Source organism: Staurois parvus, unplaced genomic scaffold, assembly GCF_062004578.1.
Source record: "Staurois parvus isolate SC_StPar_1 unplaced genomic scaffold, SC_StPar_1.0 ptg002996l, whole genome shotgun sequence".
Classification (NCBI taxonomy): Eukaryota; Metazoa; Chordata; class Amphibia; order Anura; family Ranidae; genus Staurois; species Staurois parvus.
In genome coordinates, this window is record NW_028320792.1 from 23,794 (window position 1) to 44,186 (window position 20,393).

The 20,393-nt window shown below is 49.8% G+C and overlaps 1 protein-coding gene across 1 annotated transcript in view; it reads left to right on the forward strand.

The window, feature by feature from the left end:
- LOC149428733 (uncharacterized) overlaps positions 1-20,393 on the forward strand; it is a 59,997-nt gene that overhangs the window by 11,334 nt on the left and 28,270 nt on the right. The window contains exons 2-3 of the mRNA XM_089667066.1: positions 2,527-2,865; positions 15,330-15,656. Of these exons, the coding sequence (XP_089523192.1) occupies positions 2,527-2,865; positions 15,330-15,656 (666 nt within the window). The remainder of the gene's footprint in view (positions 1-2,526; positions 2,866-15,329; positions 15,657-20,393) is intronic.

Consider the following 20,393-nt stretch of genomic DNA (forward strand, 5'->3'; position numbering starts at 1 on the left):
TTATACCCTGGAATCCATCCCGAGGACTGCCACCTTCCCAATCCCGGAAGAGGTATTTATACCCGTTACTCTTTCCTGAGAATAGCAAGCGTCGCACATCCCAGGAGAGGTATTTATACCCTGGAATCCATCCTGAGGATGGCCACCTTCCCAATCCCGGGAGAGGTATTTATACCCGGGACTCCTTCCTGAGGATAGCCACCTTCGAACATCCCAAGAGGGGCATTTATACCTGGGAGTCCATCCTGAGGACGGCCACCTTCCCACATCCCTGGAGAGGTATTTATACCCAGGACTCCTTCCTGAAGGCAACCACCTTCACACATCCCGGGAGGGGCATTTATACCAGTGACTCCATCTCGAGGACAACCACCTGCCCACATCCCGGGAGGGACATTTATGCCCAGGACTCCTGAGGATAGCCACCTTCCAACATCCCGGGAGGGTCATTTATACCCGGGACTCCATCCCGTGGACGGCCACCTTCCCACGTCCCGGGAGAGGTATTCATATCCGGACTCCATCCTGAGAAGAGTGTGGAGGTATGACAGTGATCTGTATGTACAGGAGAGGAGTGGGGGGGGTATGACAGTGATCGGTACGTACAGGAGAGGAGTGTGGGGGGTATGACAGTGATCGGTACGTACAGGAGAGGAGTGTGGGGGGTATGACAGTGATCGGTACGTACAGGAGTGTGGGGGGTATGACAGTGATCGGTACGTACAGGAGAGGAGTGTGGGAGGTATGACAGTGATCGGTACGTACAGGAGAGGAGTGTGGGGGGTATGACAGTGATCGGTATATACAGGAGAGGAGTGTGGAGGTATGACAGTGATCGGTACGTACAGGAGAGGAGTGTGGGGTATGACAGTGATCAGTATGTACAGGAGAGGAGTGTGGACGGTATGACAGTGATCAGTATGTACAGGAGAGGAGTGTAGAGGTATGACAGTGATCGTTATGTACAGGAGAGGAGTGTGGGGGGTATGACAGTGATCGTTATGTACAGGAGAGGAGTGTGGGGGGTATGACAGTGGTCGGTATGTACAGGAGAGGAGTGTGGGGGGGTATGACCGTGATCGGTATGTACAGGAGAGGAGTGTGGGGGGTATGACGGTGATCGGTATGTACAGGAGAGGAGTGTGGAGGGTATGACGGTGATCGGTATGTACAGGAGAGGAGTGTGGAGGGTATGACGGCAATCGGTATGTACAGGAGAGGAGTGTGGAGGGTATGACGGTGATCGGTATGTACAGGAGAGGAGTGTGGAGGTATGACAGTGATCGGTATGTACAGGAGAGGAGTGTGGAGGTATGACAGTGATCGGTATGTACAGGAGAGGAGTGTGGAGGTATGACAGGGAGCGGTATGTACAGGAGAGGAGTGTGGAGGGTATGACAGTGATCGGTATGTACAGGAGAGGAGTGCGGAGGTATGACAGTGATCGGTATGTACAGGAGAGGAGTGTGGGAGGTATGACAGTTATCTGTATGTACAGGAGAGGGGTGTGGAGATATGACAGTGGGCACTATGTTTGGGAGAAGCGGTAGGAGGGGATGACAGTGGGCACTATGTTCAGGAGAAGCTGTGGGAGGGGATGACAGTGGGCACTATGTTCGGGAGAAGCGGGAGGAGGGGATGACAGTGGGCACTATGTTCTGGAGAAGCGGTAGGAGGGGATGACAGTGTGCACTATGTTTGGGAGAAGCGATGGGAGGGGATGACAGTGTGCACTATGTTCGGGAGAAGCGGTAGGAGGGGATGACAGTGGGCACTGTGTTTGGGAGAAGCGATGGGAGGGGATGACAGTGTGCACTATGTTTGGGAGAAGCGATGGGAGGGGATGACAGTGTGCACTATGTTCGGGAGAAGCGATGGGAGGGGATGACAGTGGGCACTGTGTTCGGGAGAAGCGATGGGAGGGGATGACAGTGGGCACTGTGTTTGGGAGAAGCGATGGGAGGGGATGACAGTGTGCACTATGTTCGGGAGAAGCGGTAGGAGGGGATGACAGTGGGCACTATGTTCGGGAGAAGCGATGGGAGGGGATGACAGTGGGCACTATGTTTGGGAGAAGCAGTAGGAGGGTATGGCAGTGGGCACTGTGTTTGGGAGAAGCGGTAGGAGGGGATGACAGTGGGCACTGTGTTTGGGAGAAGCGATGGGAGGGGATGACAGTGGGCACTGTGTTTGGGAGAAGCGGTAGGAGGGGATGACAGTGGGCACTATGTTTGGGAGAAGCGATGGGAGGGGATGACAGTGGGCACTATGTTTGGGAGAAGCGGTAGGAGGGGATGACAGTGGGCACTATGTTCAGGAGAAGCTGTGGGAGGGGATGACAGTGTGCACTTTGTTCGGGAGAAGCAGTAGGAGGGTATGACAGTGGGCACTATGTTTGGGAGAAGCGGTAGGAGGAGATGACAGTGGGTGAAGCTGGAGTACACAATTCTCTGATTTGATATAGGTGACACAATGATAATTCCTTCCTCACTTTTGGGGTAAAATAAAGTTTGTTTATTTTTTTAGGGGCTCTGAAGGTTGCAATGAGGACCCCAGTTGTGTCAGTCCTGAGGGATGAAGATGTCTCCATTCCCTGTGATATATATGATCTGAATTTCAGGAGAGCCATTTCAGTAGTATGGAAAAGGACATCGGAGGACGGCACGGAGTACGATGTCTATGAATATATAGATGGAAACGCGAAGTCATACAGACCGGGATCTTACATGGAGACGAAGAAGATCCAGTATGGAAGCGCAGAGCTGCACATCCCCGGGGCGCAGTTCTCTGATGAGGGGCAGTACTCCTGTAGGGTGATAAATACTCCAGAACTAGCTGTAGGTAGATCTACCCTACAGGTGTCAGGTGAGTGGAGGCAACCTTCCATATGATGGTCTTGGAATACTTTGTTATTATACAGGATTTATATAGCGCCCACAGTGTGTGCAGCGCTGTACAACATAAAGGCAGACATTACAATTACAATGCAATTTGGTACAAAAGGAAACAGAGGGTCCTGATCCTGAGAGCTTACAATCTAGGAGGAAGGGTTGAGTGATACAAAAGGTAATAGCTGTGGGGGGATGGGCTGATTTAGGAAATAAAAGGCATTTTACTAGGTAGAAGCAGGATAGGCTTCTTTAAAGAGAAACGTTTTCAGGGATCGTCTAAAGGTGGATATACAGGAGACAGCCGGACAGATTGGGGTAGGAAGTTCCATAGGATGGGAGAAGCTCGGGAGAAGTCCTGGAGGCGAGCATGGGAAGAAGTGACACGGGAACTAGAGAGCAGAAGGTCTTGGGAGGTTGGTTGATATTTTAAGACCAGGTTGGTGATGTAGCTGGGGGCGGAGTTCTGGATAGCTTTGTAAGTTGTTTGTATTTTGAATTTTAGTCGTTGGGTGAGTGGAAGCCAATGGAGGGATTGGCAGAGAGGGGTGGAGGACACTGAATGGAGACCAGTGGAGGGATTGGCAGAGAGGGATGGAGGACACTGAATGGAAGCCAATGGAGGGATTGGCAGAGAGGGGTGGAGGACACTGAATGGAGGCCAGTGGAGGGATTGGCAGAGAGGGATGGATGACATTGAATGGAGCCCAGTGGAGGGATTGGCAGAGAGGGGTGGAGGACACTGAATGGAAACCAGTGGTGGGATTGGCAGAGAGGGATGGAGGACACTGAATGGAGGCCAGTGGAGGGATTGGCAGAGAGGGGTGGAGGACACTGAATGGAGGCCAGTGGAGGGACTGGCAGAGAGGGATGGATGACATTGAATGGAGGCCAGTGGAGGGATTGGCAGAGAGGGGTGGAGGACACTGAATGGAAACCAGTGGTGGGATTGGCAGAGAGGGATGGAGGACACTGAATGGAGACCAGTGGGAGGGATTGGCAGAGAGGGGTGGAGGACACTGAATGGAGACCAGTGGAGGGATTGGCAGAAAGGGGTGGAGGCTAGTGGAGGGATTGGCAGAGAGGGGTAGCAGACACTGACCGGTTGGTAAGGTGGATGACCCTGGCAGCAGTATTCATGATGGAATGGAGGGGGTGGTGGCCTATGCAAAGGTAAGCCAATGAGGAGGGAGTTGTAGTTGAGGCGAGAGATGACCTGGGAGAGAATTTGGAGCTTTGTGGTATCATTGGTTAAAAAGGGGCGTATTCTGGAGATGTTGCGTAGGTTGAGGCACCATGATTTGGATGTGGGCTTGAGTGGATAGTTCAGAATTCAGAGTTACCCCTAGCACTCTGGCATGTAGGGATGGGTTGATAGTGGTGCTATTGATCCAGACCAAGAAATCAGGGGAAGAGGCCCGTGGGGGGAGGTAATATTATGAGCTCAGTTTTGGATAGATTGAGTTTTCTAGGAAGTGGAGTGACATCCAGTCTGATATGTCGGTGATACATGAGGAAACTGATGGGGTGAGCTGAGGAGTAGAGATAGATTTGTGTGTCATCAGCATGGAGCTGGTTTTGGAAACCATGAGAAGCTATCAGCTGACCCAAGGAAGAAGTGTAGATGGAGAATAGGAGAGGTCCAAGTACAGAACCTTGGGGGACCCCGACAGTAAGAGGAGTAGGAGAGGAGGAAGTAGAGTTGTGACACTGAAGGTGCGGCGAGATAGGTAAGATTCGAACCAATAGAGAGTACAGTCATGGAGACCAAGTAAATACAGTTTTTTGAGGAGGAGGGGGCGGTCAGCTTTGTCAAAGGCAGTGGGGAGGTCCAAGAGCAAGAGTACAGAATAGTCACCATTGGTTTCAGTGGTTAGTAAGTCGTTTGTGAGTTTTAGGAGAGCAGTTTCTGTGGAGTGTTGTGGGCGAAATCCAGACTCAAGGGATTCGAGAAAGTTATTCCCAATGAGGTGGGAGCTCAGCTGGTTGTAGACTAGATGTGCAAGGAGTTTGGAGGCAAAAAAGAGGAAGGAGATGGGTCTTAGGTTGTCAGGATTGGTGGGGTCCAGTGAGGCCTTTTTAAGTATGGGGGTGACTAGCGCATATTTTAGAGAGTTGGGGAACATGCCAGTAGAAAGGGAGAGATTGAAGATATGAGTGAAGGATAGAGCCAGAGGGTGACCGTAGTATTTGCGAGGGAACAGGGTCCAGGGGGCAAGTGGTTAGGTGGGCTTCAGAAAGCAGTTGACCAACCTCCTCTATAGTAGCTGGGTTACACAAGGGAATTATAGATTGTGCAGGTGGACAAGGGGTGTAGGGTGAGGGAGATGTCTGGCGGACAAGGGGTGTAGGGTGAGGGAGATGTCTGGCGGACAAGGGGTGTAGGGTGAGGGAGATGTCTGGCGGACAAGGAGTGTAGGGTGAGGGGGATGTCTGGCGGACAAGGGGTGTAGGGTGAGGGAGATGTCTGGCGGACAAGGAGCGTAGGGTGATGGAGATGTCTGGCGGACAAGGAGCGTAGGGTGAGGGAGATGTCTGGCGGACAAGGAGCGTAGGGTGAGGGAGATGTCTGGCGGACAAGGGGCGTAGGGTGAGGGAGATGTCTGGCGGACAAGGAGCGTAGGGTGATGGAGATGTCTGGCGGACAAGGAGCGTAGGGTGAGGGAGATGTCTGGCGGACAAGGAGCGTAGGGTGAGGGAGATGTCTGGCGGACAAGGGGCGTAGGGTGAGGGAGATGTCTGGCGGACAAGGAGCGTAGGGTGAGGGAGATGTCTGGCGGACAAGGAGCGTAGGGTGAGGGAGATGTCTGGCGGACAAGGAGGGTAGGGTGAGGGAGATGTCTGGCGGACAAGGAGCGTAGGGTGAGGGAGATGTCTGGCGGACAAGGAGCGTAGGGTGAGGGAGATGTCTGGCGGACAAGGGGTGTAGGGTGAGGGAGATGTCTGGCGGACAAGGAGGGTAGGGTGAGGGAGATGTCTGGCGGACAAGGGGTGTAGGGTGAGGGAGATGTCTGGTGGACAAGGGGTGTAGGGTGAGGGGGATGTCTGGCGGACAAGGAGGGTAGGGTGAGGGAGATGTCTGGCAGACAAGGGGCGTAGGGTGAGGGAGATGTCTGGTGGACAAGGAGTGTAGGGTGAGGGAGATGTCTGGTGGACAAGGAGCGTAGGGTGAGGGAGATGTCTGGTGGACAAGGAGCGTAGGGTGAGGGAGATGTCTGGCGGACAAGGAGCGTAGGGTGAGGGAGATATCTGTACAGTGGAGATCTCGTCACGAATTGTATCAATCTTCTTTTTGAAGTGATTAGCGATCTCCTGGGCAGTGAGTGAGTTAGTGGGTGGAGGTAAAGAAGGACGAAGTAGAGAATTGAAGGCAGAAAAGAGTTGATGGGGATTGTGTGAGAGGGTGTTAATGAGAGGGATAACATAGGTCTGTGTGGAGACAAGAATTGTATTTTTGAAGGGCAGATTTATGTTGGGCGAAGTCTTGCTGGGTCCTAGTCTGACACCATAAATGCTCCAGAGCACGACTATGTTTTTTAAGGCATCTGGTATTGTCTGTTTGCCAGGGCTGTAGCGGTCGGGGCCTAATTCTTTGTTAGATATTCCGGAAGCAGTAATATGGGCGGAGTTAGAGATTCCGGAAGCAGTAATATGGGCGGAGTTAGAGATTCCGGAAGCAGTAATATGGGCGGAGTTAGAGATTCCGGGAGCAGTCATATGGGCGGAGTTAGAGATTCCGGAAGCAGTAATATGGGCGGAGTTAGAGATTCCGGAAGCAGTAATATGGGCGGAGTTAGAGATTCCGGAAGCAGTAATATGGGCGGAGTTAGAGATTCCGGAAGCGGTAATATGGGCGGAGTTAGAGCTTCCGGAAGCAGTAATATGGACAGTTAGAGATTCCAGAAGCAGTAATATGGGCGGAGTTAGAGATTCCGGAAGCAGTAATATGGGCGGAGTTAGAGATTATGGAAGCAGTAATATGGGCGGAGTTAGAGATTCCGGAAGCAGTAATATGGGCAGAGTTAGAGATTCCGGAAGCAGTAATATGGGCGGAGATAGAGCTTCCGGAAGCAGTAATATGGACAGTTAGAGATTCCAGAAGCAGTAATATGGGCGGAGTTAGAGATTCCGGAAGCAGTAATATGGGCGGAGTTAGAGATTATGGAAGCAGTAATATGGGCGGAGTTAGAGATTCCGGAAGCAGTAATATGGGCAGAGTTAGAGATTCCGGAAGCAGTAATATGGGCGGAGTTAGAGATTCCGGAAGCAGTAAGAATTACCAATAAAAACATTGATAGTTATGAATTCGGCTTCATTTTTAAGTTATTGGTGGATTTTGAAAGCATTATAAATTACATATAACAGTGCAGGTGGATTAGCATTCATACATGGCATGGGCGATACTACAGGTGGAGGTGGATGGTACAGGCTGATGGTGGAGGTGGATGGATGCAGGTGGATGGTGCATGTGGATGGTGGAGGTGGATAGTGCTTGGTGCAGGTTGATGGTGGAGGTGGATGGATACAGGTGGATGGTGCATGGTGTCATGGTGGAGGTGGATGGTACAGGTGGATTGTGGAGCTGGATGGATGCAGGTGGATGGTGGAGGTGAAGGTGGATGGTACAGGTGGATGGTGCATGGTGGAGGTGGATGGTGGAGGTGGATGGATGCAGGTGGATGGTGCATGGTGAGGTGGATGGATGCAGGTGGATGCTGGAGGTGGATGGTGCATGGTAGAGGTGGATGGATGCAGGTGGATGGTGGAGGTGGATGGTGCATGGCAGAGGTGGATGGATGCAGGTGGATGGTGCATGGTGGAGGTGGATGGATGGAGGTGGATGGATGGAGGTGGAAGTCGCTCGCAGACATTTACCTGTGATGGGATAGCGAAGAGTTATTCAGATGATGCCGAGCCGAAGTGCAACGCTTAATACTTCATCCAAGATTATAGTTGCCAATGCTGCCCCTGGCTGTGCCTGCACCCTGGCTGTACGTTGCCCCTGGCTGTACGTTGCCCCTGGCTGTACGTTGCCCCCTGGCTGTGCGTTGCCCCCTGGCTGTGCGTTGCCCCCTGGCTGTGTGTTGCCCCCTGGCTGTGCTTTTCCCCCTGGCTGTGCTTTTCCCCCTGGCTGTGCGTTGCCCCCTGGCTGTACGTTGCCCCGGCTGTGCGTTGCGCCCCGGCTGTGCGTTGCCCCCTGGCTGTGCGTTGTCCCCTGGCTGTGCGTTGCCCCCTGGCTGTACGTTGCCCCGGCTGTGCGTTGCCTCCTGGCTGTGGGTTGCCCCCCAGCTGTGCGTTGCCCCCCGGCTGTGCGTTGCCCCCCCGGCTGTGTGTTGCCTCCTGGCTGTGCGTTGCCCCCCGGCTGTGCGTTGCCCCCCGGCTGTGCGTTGCCCCCCGGCTGTGCGTTGCCTCCCGGCTGTGCGTTGCCCCCCGGCTGTGCGTTGCCCCCTGGCTGTGCGTTGCCCCCTGGCTGTGCTTTGCCCCCTGGCTGTGCTTTGCCCCCTGGCTGTGCCTGCACCCTGGCTGTACGTTGCCCCCTGGCTGTGCTTTGCCCCCTGGCTGTGCGTTGCCCCCCCCCGGCTGCACCTGGCTGTATACATTTTCTTCAGGCTCACCCAGTGATGGGACTCGCCTCACCCTGCTTTGAGCTTTAAAAAGGGGGTTGGTTGGGGCCGGATTGGGCAGATGTTTTTCAGCATGCAGACCCCCTGTGTATGGTACCTCTGCTCACCCCTCGCACACTCCCGTTGGTGCCGGTGATGGTGGAATCTGTCACGTCATTTCTTCTGTATTAGAGTCTAGTACACGCTCCAACCTGATTGTACACCGTCTAGTCCTGGATATGTAGATGGGACAAATGGTTTGGAAGAGCTCCTAGTTACTAATCTGATGTTGGCTGTACAGCCCCCACCTCACTGTGACTCCAGCATGTACTGCGAAGGGCGCCGGACGGTCTCCAGAATGGATTGTGGAGGTAGGTAGTCTCACTGTATGGTTGTTGGTACATAGACGGGAGATCATACAATCCGATTGTACAGTATGTTTAGCAGGTTGCCCGCTCCCTTTAGTTACTATGGTCACTTTGGGTTTTGCTAACCATCTCCCTCTTCAGCAGCAAGGCCCAGAGAAGAATCTCTTCCCACATGGGGAGGACGGGGCTCAGCAGAACGCAGGATTTCCCGCACAGTCCCAGGATCTTCTAATCTCTATTCCAGTCCCATCTCCCCCAATCCTAGCCTTCCCTACGTCCATCCAGAAAGATTTCCCAGACGGAGGTAGACTCCCACTCTCAGCATCTCCAGTCCAACACTTGCAGCCAAGGCATCTTTAGTTCCAGACGTCCTTGCGTTTCGGTATCCTGGACCACTGGCCCTATACCACATAGCAGCTGGTCCAAGGGAGCCTCATCGCTGATGGCTAGTTCCGCAGGGACCGGCTGAATTTCAGGCCGTCTGTAGACATTCCCACTCAACAAAAGTCGATCTAATAATCATAACAATCAACTTTTGTTGAATGGGTGTGTTGGAAAGTTTTAATTTGATAAGCCAATCAGCGGCAGTGCTGATCAGTGTATTCTGACAGTGGAGGAGTCCCTACTGCAGGAATACAATAGCACATCAAAGAGGAAAACTCTTCAGCCGTGTGGATGGGAGAATCTGTTCTCTATGGCCAGCTTGTGCAGATTGTTAAGGAAAGCAGAACCTTCTGTATGTAAGCCGTGCCTTCATGTTCTTCACTGATGACTGGAAATATACCTACCTTACTGTCCAGGAGTTCTACTACACCGTGGAGGGTGGAGTACAATGTGTGTAGAGGGGTCTGTACACCGTGGAGGGTGGAGTACAATGTATGTAGAGGGGTCTGTACACCGTGGAGGGTGGAGTACAATGTGTAGTAGAGGGGTCTGTATACCGTGGAGGGTGGAGTACAATGTATGTAGAGGGGTCTGTACACCGTGGAGGGTGGAGTACAATGTGTGTAGAGGGGTCTGTACACCGTGGAGGGTGGAGTACAATGTATGTAGAGGGGTCTGTACACCGTGGAGGGTGGAGTACAATGTGTGTAGTAGAGGGGTCTGTACACCGTGGAGGGCGGGAGTACAATGTGTGTAGAGGGGTCTGTACACCGTGGAGGGTGGAGTACAATGTGTGTAGAGGGGTCTGTACACCGTGGAGGGTGGAGTACAATGTATGTAGAGGGGTCTGTACACCGTGGAGGGTGGAGTACAATGTATGTAGAGGGGTCTGTACACCGTGGAGGGTGGAGTACAATGTATGTAGTAGAGGGGTCTGTACACCGTGGAGGGTGGAGTACAATGTATGTAGAGGGGTCTGTACACCGTGGAGGGTGGAGTACAATGTATGTAGAGGGGTCTGTACACCGTGGAGGGCGGGAGTACAATGTATGTAGAGGGGTCTGTACACCGTGGAGGGTGGAGTACAATGTATGTAGAGGGGTCTGTACACCGTGGAGGGTGGAGTACAATGTATGTAGAGGGGTCTGTACACTGTGGAGGGTGGAGTACAATGTATGTAGAGGGGTCTGTACACCGTGGAGGGTGGAGTACAATGTGTGTAGAGGGGTCTGTACACCGTGGAGGGTGGAGTACAATGTGTGTAGAGGGGTCTGTACACCGTGGAGGGTGGAGTACAATGTATGTAGAGGGGTCTGTACACCGTGGAGGGCGGGAGTACAATGTGTGTAGAGGGGTCTGTACACCATGGAGGGCGGGAGTACAATGTATGTAGAGGGGTCTGTACACCGTGGAGGGTGGAGTACAATGTATGTAGAGGGGTCTGTACACCGTGGAGGGTGGAGTACAATGTGTGTAGAGGGGTCTGTACACCGTGGAGGGTGGAGTACAATGTATGTAGAGGGGTCTGTACACCGTGGAGGGTGGAGTACAATGTGTGTAGAGGGGTCTGTACACCGTGGAGGGTGGAGTACAATGTGTGTAGAGGGGTCTGTACACCGTGGAGGGTGGAGTAAATGTATGTAGAGGGGTCTGTACACCGTGGAGGGTGGAGTACAATGTATGTAGAGGGGTCTGTACACCGTGGAGGGTGGAGTACAATGTATGTAGAGGGGTTTGTACACCGTGGAGGGTGGAGTACAATGTATGTAGAGGGGTCTGTACACCGTGGAGGGTGGAGTACAATGTATGTAGAGGGGTCTGTACACCGTGGAGGGTGGAGTACAATGTGTGTAGTAGAGGGGTCTGTACACCGTGGAGGGTGGAGTACAATGTATGTAGAGGGGTCTGTACACCGTGGAGTACAATGTATGTAGAGGGGTCTGTACACCGTGGAGGGCGGGAGTACAATGTATGTAGAGGGGTCTGTACACCGTGGAGGGCGGGAGTACAATGTATGTAGAGGGGTCTGTACACCGTGGAGGGCGGGAGTACAATGTATGTAGAGGGGTCTGTACACCGTGGAGGGCGGGAGTACAATGTATGTAGAGGGGTGTGTACACCGTGGAGGGTGGAGTACAATGTATGTAGAGGGGTCTGTACACCGTGGAGGGTGGAGTACAATGTGTGTAGAGGGGTCTGTACACCGTGGAGGGTGGAGTACAATGTGTGTAGTAGAGGGGTCTGTACACCGTGGAGGGTGGAGTACAATGTGTGTAGAGGGGTCTGTACACCGTGGAGGGTGGAGTACAATGTATGTAGAGGGGTCTGTACACCGTGCAGGGCGGGAGTACAATGTGTGTAGAGGGGTCTGTACACCGTGGAGGGCGGGAGTACAATGTATGTAGAGGGGTCTGTACACCGTGGAGGGCGGGAGTACAATGTATGTAGTAGAGGGGTCTGTACACCGTGGAGGGTGGAGTACAATGTATGTAGTAGAGGGGTCTGTACACCGTGGAGGGTGGAGTACAATGTATGTAGAGGGGTCTGTACACCGTGGAGGGCGGGAGTACAATGTGTGTAGAGGGGTCTGTACACCGTGGAGGGTGGAGTACAATGTATGTAGAGAGGTCTGTACACCATGGAGGGCGGGAGTACAATGTGTGTAGTAGAGGGGTCTGTACACTGTAGACCCCAACCACCCTCTAGGATTTAACCGTGCTCTAGACTCCATCCACCCTCTAGTATCTAACCGTGCACTAGACTCCAACCACCTTCTAGGATCTAACCGTGCTCTAGACTCCATCCACCCTCTAGTATCTAACCGTGCACTAGACTCCAACCACCCTCTAGGATCTAACCGTGCTCTAGACTCCAACCACCCTCTAGGATCTAACCGTGCTCTAGACTCCAACCACCCTCTAGGATCTAACCGTGCTCTAGACTCCAACCACCCTCTAGGATCTAACCGTGCACTAGACTCCAACCACCTTCTAGTATCTAACCGTGCACTAGACTCCAACCACCTTCTAGGATCAAACCGTGCTCTAGACTCCAACCACCTTCTAGGATCTAACCGTGCTCTAGACTCCAACCACCCTCTAGAATCTAACCGTGCACTAGACTCCAACAACCTTCTAGGATCTAACCGTGCTCTAGACTCCAACCACCCTCTAGGATCTAACCGTGCTCTAGACTCCAACCACCCTCTAGAATCTAACCGTGCACTAGACTCCAACCACCTTCTAGGATCTAACCGTGCACTAGACTCCAACCACCCTCTAGGATCTAACCGTGCTCTAGACTCCAACCACCCTCTAGAATCTAACCGTGCTCTAGACTCCAACCACCCTCTAGGATCTAACCGTGCACTGGACTCCAACCACTCTCTAGGATCTAACCGTGCTCTAGACTCCAACCATCCTCTAGGACAGCAATGGGCAAACTACGGCCCGTAGGCCGTTTACGGCCCGGCGGACCTTTTAATCCGGCCCGCGGAGCTAGGCTCCCGCTAGGCTCCTCTCACAGTCCGCCCTGAAGACCGGTGTAGCGTGAAAATCTGTCTCCTATGAGGATCTGTCCCCCTCGACGTATCTGCGCATGTGCCGGAGATCGCCGATCGGCTGCTAATGCCTGAAACTGGCACATGCGCAGATACGTCGAGGGGGACAGATCCTCATAGGAGACAGATTTTCATGCTACACCGGAGCGGCGCGGGAACACGGCGAGAGGAACGCGCGTAGCAAAGGTAAGTGAATTGACACAGGGGGGACTTGGGGACTTAATATGGGGAATGAATTACTATGGGGGATGAATTACTATGGGGGATGAATTACTATATGGGGGATGAATTACTATGGGGGATGAATTACTATATGGGGGATGAATTACTATGGGGGATGAATTACTATGGGGGATGAATTACTATATGGGGGATGAATTACTATATGGGGGATGAATTACTATGGGGGATGAATTACTATGGGGGATGAATTACTATGGGGGATGAATTACTATATGGGGGATGAATTACCATATGGGGGATGAATTACTATGGGGGATGAATTACTATATGGGGATGAATTACTATATGGGGGATGAATTACTATATGGGGGATGAATTACTATATGGGGGATGAATTACTATGGGGGATGAATTACTATATGGGGGATGAATTACTATATGGGGGATGAATTACTATATGGGGGATGAATTACTATGGGGGATGAATTACTATATGGGGGATGAATTACTATGGGGGATGAATTACTATATGGAGGATGAATTACTATAGGGGGGATGAATTACTATATGGGGGATGAATTACTATATGGAGGATGAATTACTATAGGGGGGATGAATTACTATATGGGGGATGAATTACTATATGGGGATGAATTACTATATGGGGGATGAATTACTATATGGGGGATGAATTACTATGGGGGATGAATTACTATATGGGGGATGAATTACTATATGGGGGATGAATTACTATATGGGGGATGAATTACTATATGGGGGATGAATTACTATGGGGGATGAATTACTATGGGGGATGAATTACTATATGGGGGATGAATTACTATATGGGGGATGAATTACTATGGGGGATGAATTACTATATGGGGGATGAATTACTATATGGGGGATGAATTACTATATGGGGGATGAATTACTATATGGGGGATGAATTACTATGGGGGATGAATTACTATGGGGGATGAATTACTATATGGGGGATGAATTACTATATGGGGGATGAATTACTATAGGGGGGATGAATTACTATAGGGGGGATGAATTACTATAGGGGGGATGAATTACTATAGGGGGGATGAATTACTATATGGGGGATGAATTACTATATGGGGGATGAATTACTATATGGGGGATGAATTACTATAGGGGGGATGAATTACTATAGGGGGGATGAATTACTATATGGGGGATGAATTACTATATGGGGGATGAATTACTATAGGGGGGATGAATTACTATATGGGGGATGAATTACTATATGGGGGATGAATTACTATAGGGGGGATGAATTACTATGGAGGATGAATTACTATATGGGGGATTAATTACTATATGGGGAATATTACTATACTTACTATGGATGACACATACACATCATTCATCTACTCTTGGTCCGGCCCCCGGGTCCAATATATGAACCCATTGCGGCCCTCAAGTCAAAAAGTTTGCCCACCCCTGCTCTAGGATCTAACCGTGCACTGGACCCCAACCACCCTCTAGGATCTAACCGTGCTCTAGACTCCAACCACTCTCTAGAATCTAAGCACACATTGGCTTTTTAAGGCCATAGAGAGCGGTATGGGTGAAGTACGTAGAACAACTACCAAGCTGCATTGCCACATTTAACTCAGCAATGGAGTAGATGGGTGAATCACGAGACGGTGAGGCTGTGGAAAATCATTAATATTTGGCAGGTTATATATCATCTTTTTCCCAGCTTTAGTTGTTTTATCTGAAGTTCATAACATCATCTCCATTGCTACCAGCATCACCACCAAGTTCATCACCACCACTGCCACCATAAGCCTCTATAATTGCCACCACCACTCATCATTGTCACCATCACCATCACCACACCATTATTAATATCACCACTAGCACCATGACCACCTCTGCCAATATCAAGCAGCTCCAACACCACTGCCATCTCCTTTGTACAGCTCTTGTAGCCCCTCGCTGGCTCTGTGGCATCTCTCCTGTTCTCTGAGATGTACCTACCTGTGCTCTGGGAAAGAACAGCAGCAACTAATAAAACATTTCTAAGACTAAAAGGCCACCTAAGAGATGGAAAATCTTTCACCCAACTCAATGAATGCTCTGTAGTGCTTTCCGTCCATCACTAGGAATGTCTCCCATAGGAAATGCTCACTGCTGGTGGTGATAGATTTGGAGGGAGTGCAGTGGTTGTCTTCTCTGTGGATCATCTGCTCCACCTTTGGCTGGTTTTATTTCCTGTTAGATCTTCACAGATACTTCCTGAGGGTTATAAACTGCACTGTGGATGTGATCTCTGTATTTGTGGCAATAATGATTATTCTCTGTACAGTTCCTCCATCGGCTTACGTGACACCAAATGATCTGACCATCGAGTCGGGGACAGAGAAGACGGTGATGTGTGAAGTTCATACCTTTTATCCTAAAGATGTTTCCATACGCTGGGGTCAGTATCATAAGGGATCATCTGACTGTGAGCTCCTAGAGCTCTGGACCTGTGTGAAGAATGTGCTTATTAATTCAGACGGGACGTACAATGTGACAAGTCTACTGACCCTGGACCCCAAGAAAGAGGATGATGGGAACACGTATTCCTGTATTATCAGCCACCGGTCTCTGCAGACTGAACTGTCCAGGAATCTCACCCTCACAGTCACAGGTCAGTAATATCTGTTGTGTCAGTATTAGTATTGGATCCCCATTGTGGTGGAAGGTGACATACAAGAGATTGAAGGCCAATTATGGATTACATTTTTTAGTTTTAGATGGGGGAGGGGATAGAGCCCCTTAATTGTATTACTTTCTGTATCGCGGGTTAAATTGTATGCCAGGCCAAATGAGAAAAACATTTCGAGTACTTATCTGCACGGCCTGCACATTTCCAGTTTTTCATATCTTGAAAGTACGAAAAGTCGTGTTGTAGGCTGACACAGAATTTTATAGGACTGAGTGGTGTCAGCCCTGCCCAGTTTTCTTGTGTCAAACTACTCAGATCCGCCCACTCTCCCATCCCCACAACACTGGGAGGGCTAAATACTCTCCTAGTCATATCACAGGAAGTGAGCACTGGGTACAGGACAGCTCTGAATTTCTGGCAGGATCAACAGGCATTTGTTGTACTTTGCAAACAGATACAAAACAATATCAATGGGATATTAAACAGACTAAAAGGAAGCAATTATAGACATTCATTGTTCGGGTGTACATACACTTCAAGGGAATTCCTTATGCCTCCTGTCTATTTGATGGGGTCAGCACACAACAGGAAGCGAGGGGGAAGTTCCCCAGTGGGGACATAAATAATATACAAATATTTTTAGTAGATCTTCTGTCAGAATTTTATTTCTAAGACGCTAAAAGAAAAAAAATAGTTGCACACCCTCCGGGCAGTTGAGAGGTGGGGAGGACTGGAGACTTTCAGAATGCTCTTGGTGATCTGAGCAGGTAGGTGAAAAACTTCAACCTTCATCATCAAAGGGTCTGGTAAGTGGCTGCGATACTGCACAGCTTTCCAGCAGATCCAGGAGCTCACCAATACATGGCAGCCGCCTTCTGGTTAATGTGGAGTCAATAGATGGAATTAAACCAGGATGTCACGGATCCCCCACACGCCACGCCCACAGCGACTGGCTAACCGAGACGCGCACGTGCGGCCGTGACTTGGGGTAAGAGGGAATAAAGGGGACTCAACTTTGAATATATAAAACTGTATATAAGATCAGCTGTGATATCCTTCCACAGTCCGCATTACATCTGGCCACCACCGGAGGGAGACTCCACTCCAATCCAGATGGCTGACCACACATGGGCAGATACAAATCTCACATGCAATCTGGAGCACTAATTAGAGTTGAGGAGCAGCTTAGCAATCACACCCTTCTAGAGTCCCTCCAGCTATCCTACAGCTTGAACCCCAGTGTTAATCACTTTTCCACTGTCCACCCCCCCCCCCCCCACGAGACACACCACAAGATGTAGCCTGCCACTACCCAACAGCTTTATCCGCAGAACGGTCTGCTGAGACACCACACACACACAGATTTCCGTCTGGCCGATCTGTTACCTTTTACAATCTGCATGCAATCTGCCCACACACAGTGCAATTGCATACAGATTGGCAATGAGCTTGACCGAGCGTTTAAAGGCACTAAAATACAATCCAATCTAATCTCTCCAGTCTAATCTCTCCGGAGATATGAGCCCGAGCTTAAATACACAGAAGTCACTAATTAATTTTAAGATTTAATATCCTGAAAGTGGGCGGTGCATAAAATATGTACAAAGTATAAAAAGTTACAGAAATACAAAAAATACAAGAAGACACACAAATGACTTCACTATAAAATAAAAGGGAATAAAACAGAATAAAACTTTTACCGAGATCTATCCTGCGACTGGAGCAAGTCAGAGCGTCAGCAATCTGCCAGTCAAATAGAACCGGCTCCATACGAATTACAATGTCCCAATGTCCGGGTACTCGATTTATGGGGATATGGACGTAGGCGGGACATTAGTCCTCGGCCAATTGACCCTGGGGGGTTTTCTTATACCTGCCCACAGGATGTTCTGGGTGCCGAACTGCCCAAGGTCAATCGGACCAAGACCAGCTTGAATCACCAAGTCGGGGATTGGATTTCCAACACCGGCGCATCAGTCCAAGCGCCGCATAACCATTTCCTGCATTTTCCTGGCATTCTACCTAATCCACAAATACGGTTTTTATATGTCAATGTGACCCACAGAGTGCCCAATCAGAAGGAAGTATTTTCATCTCTCTGAAACTAATATTTTAGCTTTTATGAGGGATGAAACATACCCCTTTGATGTATGGATATTCTTTTAGAGCTCCCAATGTCAGGGAGACAACCTGTCTCCAGCCGTTTCCTTCCCAGTTTCCCCAGAAGGTGACAAACCTTTTTAGCACCCAGGTGTCACTTCCAGCCTGAGGAAGCTGCTCTGTCTCTTTTCAGATGTTAATTGATGACCATCTGTGTCTGAGTACCTATGACTGAATACATCTTTAATGACAAGGACTGAAACTACATTTAGGATTATATGGTCATATTTTCTACAGGTCACATCTTCTCTACTCAAATCTGTACATTTATGTCACACAGGATATGATCCATAATATGCAATGACTCCCTTTGTGGCTACATCTCCCCCTTTTCTGGGAAGGCTTTCCACAAGATTGTGGAGTGTCTGTGGGAATTTGTACCCATTTGTGAGGTCAGGGACTAAAGTCAGATAAGAAGACTTGGCTTGCACATTGAACCCCATACTTGGCACCAAAAACACCATCTGGCTTTCATTTGGTGTTGTAAGTCATCCCAAAGGTGTTCAGTAGGGTTGAGGTCAGGAATCTCTACAGGGCATTCAAGTTCCTTCACATCAAACTGGTCAAACCCCTGTGTGGTCATAGCAGGCTCCACTCTGAAGTGAAGACTTTCCACAGAGGGTGTCTTTGGGAATTTGTGCACTTTTGTGAGGTCAGGTACTGATATTGGATGAGAAGACCTGACTCACCATTGGAGTTCCAATTCATCCCGAAGGTGTTTGGTAGGGTTGAGGTCAGGGTTCTGTACAGGACACTCGAGGTCCTCCACACCAAACTGGTCAAATCATGTCTTTATGGAGCTGGCTCCACTCTTCAAGGAAGGAATCCCGCAAGAGTTTGGATGGTGTCTGTGGGAAATTGTGCCCATTCATCTAAAAGAGCATTTTTGAGGTTAAGTATTGATGTTGAGAAGACCTACAGTTGTTCAGTGGGGTTGAGGTCAGGGCTCTGTGGTGGACACTGGAGTTCCTCCACACCAAACTGGTCATCCATGTCTTTATGGAGCTGGCTTTGTACACGGGGGACAGTCATGGGGGGACAGAAAAGGGTCTTCACCAAACTGGTCATTCATGTCTTTATGGAGCTGGCTTTGTACACGGGGACAGTCATGGGGGAACAGAAAAGGGTCTTCACCAAACTGGTCATCCATGTCTTTATGGAGCTGGCTTTGTACACGGGGGACAGTCATGGGGGAACAGAAAAGGGTCTTCACCAAACTGGTCATCCATGTCTTTATGGAGCTGGCTTTGTACACGGGGGACAGTCATGGGGGGACAGAAAAGGGTCTTCACCAAACTGGTCATTCATGTCTTTATGGAGCTGGCTTTGTACACGGGGACAGTCATGGGGGAACACAAAAGGGTCTTCACCAAACTGGTCATCCATGTCTTTATGGAGCTGGCTGTGTACACAGGGGACAGTCATGGGGAACAGAAAAGGGTCTTCACCAAACTGTTACAACAAGCCTGGAAGAGCACAATTGTTTCCAATATCTTTGTATAATGGAGTATTAACCCCTTGCCCTCCAGAGGATTAAATTTACGTCCTTTTTTCCCCACAAATAGACCTTTTTGGTGGTATTTGATCCACTGTGTGGTTTTTATTTTTTTGTGCTACAAACAAATGCTGACAATTTTGAAAAAAAAACTATTTTTGACTTTTTGCTATTAAACATATCCAATAAAAAATGTTTAAAAATCAAAGTTCGGCATAAATTTCGGCCAAAATGTATTCTGCTCTGTATCTTTGCTACAAAAAAATCCCAATACGTGGTTTACAAGAAGGTTATAGAGTCTACAAATGGCGGGATATATACTGGGTTTTTCATTTTTTTATACTAGTAATGGCGGCGATCAGCGACTTATAGCAGGACTGCGGCGGGCATTCTGACACTGGGGGAGAACTGACTTGGTGTCACTGACATCCCCAGTGACACCAATACAGTGATCAGTGCTAAAAGCCCTGACACTGTACTAATGGCACTGGGCAGGAAGGGGTTAACATGAGGAGCCATCAAAGGGTTACCTGTGTGCTGTGTTACTAGGGAGACATGCTGTGCAGAGATACAAAGCAGCATGTCCTGCTGGAAGGGGAGAGAACTGTGTTGTTTATATACAGACCTCTCCCTTGTCAGCTTTCCACGACGATCATCGAGTGCCAGCAGCGAATCGCCAGCCTGTACCTGGGGGTTGACATTGCTACCTGTCAATGGCGACGTGTGTGTGTGTGTGCCCCCTACCCAGAAATACACAATCACGTATATATACATGACTGTGCGCAGCCCTGCTGCCCTGTAGCAGTACTTCTACTATAGGGCAGTCGGGCAAGCGGTTAAGTCAGTGGAGACACCTGAAACCCATTTTTGGAAGGGGGGTTCACATATTTTTGCCCATATAGTATATTTAACAGTTTGTCTTACCATTTGATACAAACTCCTTGGTACTTGGCAACCATTTATTATGTAAAGTAACCCGTAGTCCTACCTCTGATACAGCCCTATGAATAACATGGCTAATAGCATCACCAGGAACCCATTATGACGAGGACATCCAGACAACA